This window comes from Pyrus communis, chromosome 17 (assembly GCF_041283825.1).
Source record: "Pyrus communis isolate YQ-2024b chromosome 17, ASM4128382v1, whole genome shotgun sequence".
Classification (NCBI taxonomy): Eukaryota; Viridiplantae; Streptophyta; class Magnoliopsida; order Rosales; family Rosaceae; genus Pyrus; species Pyrus communis.
In genome coordinates, this window is record NC_142581.1 from 21,519,177 (window position 1) to 21,527,423 (window position 8,247).

Here is an 8,247-nt window from a genome sequence, read left to right on the forward strand (position 1 = left end):
GGGCTTACCATTCCCTCACGGTTTTGTTTTTGGGAACTCACGAGCAACTTCCCAGTGGGTCACCCATCATGGGATTGCTCTAGCCCCCTTCTCGCTTAACTTCGGAGTTCCCATGGAACCCAAAGCCAGTGAGCTCCCAAAAGGCCTCGTGCTAGGTAAGGATGGGAATATACATTTAAGGATCGCTCCCCTGGGCGATGTGGGATGTCACATTATTTCATAGTGAAGCCCCACCCCTAAATGATGTCAATTAAGGTGTGAATTTTGCCAACAATGAAGGTGTCGAACAAATGACCCCAACTTCTTCTTTTGCAATGCCCCCGGGTAGAGATAAGCAAAAGGAAGCAAAGAGAACAGGGAAGTCCCAAGATCCGACACGTGCACAATTTGCTAGCAAAATGGCAATAATGAACGAAAACCAGTGCCGTCGGCAAGAAGAATCGGCCCAAATGCTTTTGGCCATGAAGGAAGAAGGGGATAAGGAGCAAGAAGGGTACGGAACTAATTTGATAATGGAGGACCTCGACAAATACACTCTAGAGAGGAAGAGATACTTACGTGGTAAGCAAAAAGAAATTTTACGAAGGAATGCCACAAGGAGTATATTTCAAGATGATGATTCATCTCAAGACTATCACCCAAGTCCATCACCAAGTCAAGATGGTGGATATCATTATTAAGTTTATGTAGTCTATGAGTTTTCGATTGTATTAAGTTTATGTGGTTTATTAATTGTCTTTTTTTTTTCTTCTTTTTTTTTTTTTTTAAGTTTTTGTGGTTTATCATGATTTTCATGTATTGATTTAGTGATTTTTCAAAATTTATCGGAATTTAAATATTTTTAGGTTAAAATGTTCATAAAATTAATTTAGGATAGTCTACATAATTTTTGTTTAAAGTTAATTTTAAAAAAAAAATAGCCTTAATTCATTTTTTGATAATCTGGGGCTAAATTTTTTTTTTTAAAGTTAATTTAAAAAAAAATAACCTTAATTCATTTTTTGATAATCTAGGGCTAAAATTTTAGGCCAGAATGGTTAGACTAGAAAAACTGTTTCTGGGCTAAAACCTAAATTTTCTGGACTAAATATTTTTAGGTTTTAGATCACCATTGGAGATGGTCTAATAAGAGTTAAAATAATAAATATTGCTTATATTAAAAAATACATATATGTGTCAACTGAAAATTACGAAAATTTTATTTATAGTACGGCGTGACTAGTAACACCAAAATATAAACAATCCCATCTAATACCACATAGGACTTTTCTCTCTTTAAGCATATATCAAGCAGCAATCTTACATAGAAAGAAGTTAGGGAAAACTAATCAAAGTCCAAAAATATCCAATATTTTTCCACCACTGCTTCCTCTCTCCATCTCTAATCATCCTTCTTGTCAATGGTAAGAACACCCTTATCAGTCTGATCCATCGGATTCATATACTCCCCAGTCTTCTCCTTTTGAGCCTTCAGCTTCATCACCTCCTTTGCCTCTTGGATCGCATCGTAGATCGGGTCCCCTCCTCCTTGGCTCTTATTTTCTAATGAGCTCACCACCTGGCCAGTTCTTTCCTGAGACATGGGAAATATAAGTCCGGCTAATAATGCTTAGAGTATGAGCTTATGAGATCAGGTGGTCGGCTGTTTCAGTCCAATTTTAATGTCTTATAATGCTAATCCTTATTGGTGAAGGATTATTTCAAAGCATTAAACTGATATATTGTCGAAAACATTTTCCTATAATTTTAAGAGAGAATCCGTATTAGTTTTGGCAAAGATAGTATATATAGTGGTCTCAGCTCTCACAAAATACGCTCTTTTCTAAACTAAAACATACTCTTAGTTTGAAGATTGGGATTCCGACAGAAAAGAGAAGCACTACTGTGTTTGGTTCCGCAATTTTATTGATCCATAGCTTTATCAAATGGGAGTTCTTCAAGCTAGTCTTCTTTGTTAGCTTATGGATTATGGTTTTGTGTTATGATCAATTGTGATTTGTGAAACTTCATATGCTTCCCTACCTCCTTTGCCTCCCGGATCGCGTCGTAGATCGGGTCCCCACCTTCATGAGCTTTTTCTTCTAAAGAGCCCATCATTTGGCCAGTCCTTTCCTGAGACATGAAAGATACAAGTTCGACTATGAAGGAAAAATATAGTATCACCATAAAGTTAAATAACCATTTGGCAGAACATCTCTTAATTTTTTTGGAGATGGGATTACTCTCACCACGCCACCTTACTTGAAGAGTTATTTAAGCTTACTGTAGAGGGTAATTTAAGTTTAACATGGGAACAATACATGTTTAATTGATGACGTGAGATCAATAGACAGTTGGACACTTAGATTAACATATGAAAAATTGAAGAAAATTCTATTATAAAATTAATTAGTAATATGAGACAATAACCCCTTATAAGAACATAATCCCTTAATTTTTTCACTCTCCATAAGTGTAACCATCAAACATAATACAACGTGAGAATATAGCATGAAAAATAAGTTCATGCTCTAGGGGGATTTTTTTTTTTTTTTTTTTTCACAATATCGAAAAGTAATCTTAAGTTAGAATCATTATGCCCATTGAACAGAAGGATATGGATCTTAATCATGTTATCAAATCCACCTCTGACATATACTATATCATATGTTGTCATATTGGTCGGTACATCTCACACGCACACACTCACATATATACACAGACCTTTTATGCAAAAAGATTCCATGTTGATCGGTACATCACACACACACACACATATGCACAGACCCTTTATGCAAAAAGATTATCATTTTTTTTCCAAAAAATAGAAATTAGATGTGAGACTCAATCTATATCAAACTTCAATGATCTAAACTGTCTAATCTCGATTCATAGATCATCATTGCAAAAATTCAATTCAATCCAAAATTATTTGCCTATTTAATTATCAAGATAAAATTTTATTATTTCATATATAACAAAGTATACAGTAATTTTTTTAACCCAATTAGATGTCTTAAATATTTTTTATTTGACTAATATTTTGTAAAGATGATCTATAAGATGCATTTTAAAAAATAAAAGATTCAGATCGTTAAAATTCGTTGTTGTGTAGATCCTATAATTAATTCCTATTTTTATTAAAAAAAAATAAGAATCCCTTCCTTGAAGGCTCTCTATATATATGCGTTCATGATAGAATCCATGGGGAAGTTGAAAAACTATACATACCTGAGCTTGGCCCTTGCCTTGATCACCACATTCACCGGCTCCGTTGCTCTGTCTTTGATCATGGAACTCCATATTCTCTCCTCGTAAAACAGTGAGTGATATATATATATATATATAGTGTGTGTGTGCGCGCGCGCGCGCGTGTGTGTGAGAGAGAGAGAGAGAGAGAGAGAGAGAGAGTTGTGAGAATTCTTCTTGCTAGTTTGCGGTGTGCCATGGGGCATGTGGCATATATACTACATGACCACGTTTCAACTGGGGCTGGGTGGTCATCACATGTTCTGATTTCTTGACACGTCGTCTGGTACGTGCCTTGTTTTGTAGGGTAGCAATCCTACCTAGTTTACATTGATATGTGACGTCTCAGTCCATATCAAACTTGATCAAGGAACTCCTTCCTAACTTCGTTGTATTAATATAATTGGTTCTTTAAATTATACAGACATTTCATATATCACAATTGTTTCTTCAATACTTGAAAAGAAAAAAAAATAGAAAAGATCGGTCACAATTGTATTTAATGCACGAATAATTTTTTTAAAGAGAAATACTCATAAATATGACTGTATCTTAATATTGGGACATAAATAAGATATTTTAAATATGCACACGTCATGCATAAAAATCGAACAGATAGAGAATTTTTCTATATCTTAAAATGGCCTAATTGCCCTTATATATAAATGAGTTATGTGCTCCCATTTCTTGATTTCTCTCTCTCCTCTCTCTCTCTCTCCCTCCCTTTCTCTTCTCTCACTTTCTCCCTCACGCACTCTCTCTCCCTTTCTCACTATGCACACACGGTGCACTGTCATCCCGACCAACATTGTCCAAATCGAAGCCACCACCAATTTCATCTCGTCCTCATGAGTCCAAAACACCTAGCCTTCTCACAAATCTCATTCACGATCGTTGGGGTCGAAACTTAAGCAGCCCGCGAGTGTTCCGGTCATTTTTTGGCAACATGACAAACAACCGAGGCTCGAGATCACCACCACTAAACTCGCATCGAGAGTGAGAACAAAGCCCAATCATTAAATGTTGGTGTTTTGTTGGATGAATTTTTCAGGATTTGCCCATTGTATGTACACAATATGCACATGATATGCTCACAGATTTAAGCCAAGCCAAAAACCTAGATGAATTAATACTCAAAAGTTAATTTAGGGTTTGTGTTTCATGTTGGTGCCTATGGGTTGTGGAATAAAAATTTCAAGTTTTGACGTGCTACAAAGCTGGGATGGAACAATTTCTGGTTCGAGTGTCCAATTGCAGAAATTTATGAATTTTTTTTCGTGATGTGCATGTGGTGTGCATATGGTGTGCATGGCTACATCTTAATATGAGAAACGAGAATGTTCACTAGTTATGATGCACGTATATTGCTCGATCTCCAGTTATGTGCATATTATGTGCATGTAATGTACATATGATGTGAATGAGGTGTGCAAATAGTGTATGTGGTGGTGACATTGCATGTGATGACGTCATTTTTCTGATTTCAAAAAGTGAGCTGTGAGCTGTGAGCTCTAGGTTTTTGGAGTTGGAATATTATTATGAAGTTAGCCATGCACACCATATGCACATTACGGAAAAAAATTTCACAAATTTCTACAAATGGACACTTGAACAGAAATTGTTCCATCCAAGTTTTTTAGCACGTCAAAACTTGAAATTTATTTCACAACCCATAGGCCCCAACATGAAACACAATCCCTAATTTAACTTCTAAGTATTAATTCATTTGTGTTTGTGGATTGGCTTATATCTGTGAGCATATCATGTGCATGTCGTGTATATACAATGGGCAAATCTTGAAAAATTCATCCAACAAAACACCAACATTTAATGATTGGGCTTTGTTCTCACTCTCGATGCGAGTTCAGTGGTGGTGATCTCGAGCCTCGATTGTTCGTCGTGTTGTCAGAAAATGCCTGCTTGAATTTCGATCCCAATGATCGGGGATGAGATTCGTGACAAGGCTAGGATGTTTTGGACTCATGAGGACGAGATGAAATTGGTGGTGACTTCGATTTGGACGGTGTTGGTCGGAATGATAGTGCACTATGTGTGCACAGTGAGAAGGGGAGAGAGAGTGCGTGACGGAGAAAGTGAAAGAAGAGAGGGGGAGGGAGAGTAGAGAGTAGAGAGAGAAAAATCAGAAAATGAGAGTAAATAACCCATTTATATGTGGGTATTTTAGTAATTTTGGGTTTTTGCATGGTGAACATGCCCAGTTTGTCCTATTTTTGTCCCAAGATTAAGAAATTGTCCCATTTTGGGGTATTTCCCCTTTTAAAATGATCTTCAAATGAAAATTTAGAAATTGGACTGTTTCAATTATGAAATTTATATTGTAACATAAAAAGTGAGTGTGTCACTTAGTACTACGGTCTAGGTGTATTACTCTTTACTTGTAAGTGAAAGGTCTTAGATTCGATTATCGCCAAATGCGAATTTGAACAACATTATTATGAATAATCCATTGTGAGGCTTAGTCTACCATCTCACCTTTTTATTATAGATAGTATTGTTTGTTAAGAAAAATAGGCTTTCACTAATAACAGTGATATACAAAAGGATGCCCATATCATGGATTAGAACATAATTTGCCAAAGCCTAGTGAATATTTCATAAGCATATCAAATCCTTTTCATGCATGACAACCGCCAAGTCCCAAAAAACCGGGAAAAAAAAAAAACAGTGGCTCGAGATTGACAAACGATGATGGGAATGCGTGGAGACTCTTTGGGTTTTTACATTTCAAATTGGTGCAAGTCTTTCAATCAAATTTCAAAATTGTGACATTCGTCAGGATTCTAGTGCTTTCAGTAAGGGTAGCCATGATTGTAGGGATTACAAAGCAAAGAGGCAACCGTTTGGGGTTTAGTGGCAATGTTTGGGTAAATATGGACAACCCAAACCCCTTTCCATAGTCTACAAGGCAGCTGTTGGACCGCATCTCTGTAAAATTTGATACTGTTTAGTGTGCTAGAATACGATCATATATGTTATTATAAAAGGAAGAAGACACTTAAAAACTTTCTCAACTTTATGGCGTACTGCCTCTATAACGGGATTCATAAGCCATTATTATTCTCTTTTAAATAACATAAAACTTCAAAAATATCTTTTAATTCAAGTTCATTTAATTTCATTTCATAAGAGAATAAAAGTTGGAATTTCTCATCTTAGAATAAAGTTGGCAATTCGTAATAAAATGCATGAGTTTGTAATGTTTTAATTCCGTGCATGTTTTTTATTATAATAATCTAATTTTATGTTTGTCTCTCATGCTCTCGATCACACAAAAATATTAAATGTTTTAAAAACATCCACTCAAATAAGTTCGATATGCATGTCCGTCCATATAATCTAGTTTTGTGTTCAACAGGCTGTTTAGCTTTGGGTTCATGGGCTTTGCATGTTAATTAGTTTATTACTTAATGACTTTATTAATCTTAATTAAAAGAATATATTATTTTAATGAGCCGCATACCCTAGCCCTAGGTTAATATTTCTTTATCTGCATTTATTGGTTTTGTTCCATGCATATTAGATCTTTTTGGGGTTGCTGCTGCATATCACACTTGCATGCACCGACAAATATTTGAGCTTAAGAGAGTTTAGTCGGTACCACTAGCAGCAGTGCATTAGAAAGAGAGAGACCATATTTGTCTTCATTGTTTTTGTTGCCCATGTGCCGAATGCATTAGAGTGGTTTTGGTTATTTTCTGCTGCATGAAATATCATATGAGAGCAAACGTTTTTTTTCAGTAGCCCGACTGCACAGAGCGCTATTTTCATTCCAGAAAAATCAGTTTTATTGTCGAGTGTTTTTAAAGAGAAAAAATTTAGTTTTTGATCGATGTATTTTATGTCTTTTAATTAAAATTAATTATGAAAATGTGTCTTATGATTTTCAAAAATCATTTCATTTCATCCATTATTTTGCATGGTCACATTAGTCTGGAGCAAAGTTCGAAAAAAAGGTGATTGACGATTGTGTTAGTACCATGCCACTTCTGTAAGAATAGTGAAGTAAGAAATACCAACCTCCAAGTGAAAGATAAATCTATGGCAGAAACAAATGACACTTGTCAAGATCCTACATAGTTTGTTATAAGGTTGTTTGATAGCAGTTAGTCCAAAGCTTAGTAAGAAGGTGTTGTAACTACAAATAACAGTCCTTTTGTAAACAGAAAAGTGTGTGAAAAATAACAAGTCTTTTCTTCTCTCAAAATCTATTTTCCCTCCTAACTCTCTCTCTCTCATTTCTTCTTCTTTCTTCTGCGTTCTTTCTTCTTTCTTCATCTGTAAGGTTTCTGCAATTCTTACAACTTCCACTTAAAGGTTGAAGACAACGTGTAAACAAAGTTGTTAGTTAGTATGTGTGTCTAGTTTTTTTTAATAAAGGTATAAAAGATATTCCATTGATAGAACGCAATTACAACACATTTGCAAGAGAGGTGCCAACTGGATGCATATTTACTAATGACCAAATCCTTGATCTAGAGATAATATATCACATGTAGAACCCACACTAATAAATTTCCTACTTGGCCACCACAACAAAACACAAAAACACGACACAAGAACCAGTGGTGTGGATCTGCCACAACAGATCAATGGTGACAGATTTGAAACCAAGGAACACAAAGCAAAAATTGCTAAAAAGCGCGGCCACACAAACCATTAGGCGGTACAACAAACACAAATTACGCTGTGATTTGGAACCTCCGGTCATCACAGAAACGAAGGGAAAAGGCGAAGCCTCAATTTCTGAGACAAAACCTAAACCTAGGGATCAGTTGAGTACTGAAGAAAGGAGATGTGGGACAAAAGAGGGAAATTGAAGAAGATTATATAAAAACAAAAACTTGAATGCCAATTAACTTAAAATTTTGTCTTTAACTTTTAGTTTGGTTTAATTTCGTGTGTTCCATACACACTTCTTTTACACTTCATCTACTATCCTTCCAACATGCAAGTAACCTAGATGAATTCTGCTTAAGGAAGAGAATATTGCACTGCTTG

The 8,247-nt window shown here is 35.5% G+C and overlaps 1 protein-coding gene across 1 annotated transcript; it reads right to left on the minus strand.

Moving 5' to 3' along the window:
• Positions 1 to 1,174: 1,174 nt before the first annotated feature.
• On the minus strand, positions 1,175 to 3,347 carry LOC137709358 (uncharacterized). The gene is made up of 3 exons (XM_068448447.2): positions 3,211 to 3,347; positions 2,023 to 2,112; positions 1,175 to 1,573 (listed from the first exon to the last, which is right to left on the minus strand). The coding sequence occupies exons 1-3, from the start codon at positions 3,280 to 3,282 to the stop codon at positions 1,382 to 1,384; spliced, it is 354 nt and encodes a 117-aa protein (XP_068304548.1). The 5' UTR covers positions 3,283 to 3,347; the 3' UTR covers positions 1,175 to 1,381.
• Positions 3,348 to 8,247: the final 4,900 nt, after the last annotated feature.

Excerpts from the sequence above, each read along its gene's own strand:
- LOC137709358 (XM_068448447.2), bottom strand. The coding sequence starts at position 3,282 with ATGGAGTTCCATGATCAAAGACAGAGCAACGGAGCCGGTGAATGTGGT. Across the intron at positions 2,113-3,210 it reads AAGGCAAGGGCCAAGCTCAG|GAAAGGACTGGCCAAATGAT; the intron begins GTATGTATAGTT and ends TTCATGTCTCAG. Across the intron at positions 1,574-2,022 it reads CGATCCGGGAGGCAAAGGAG|GAAAGAACTGGCCAGGTGGT; the intron begins GTAGGGAAGCAT and ends CCCATGTCTCAG.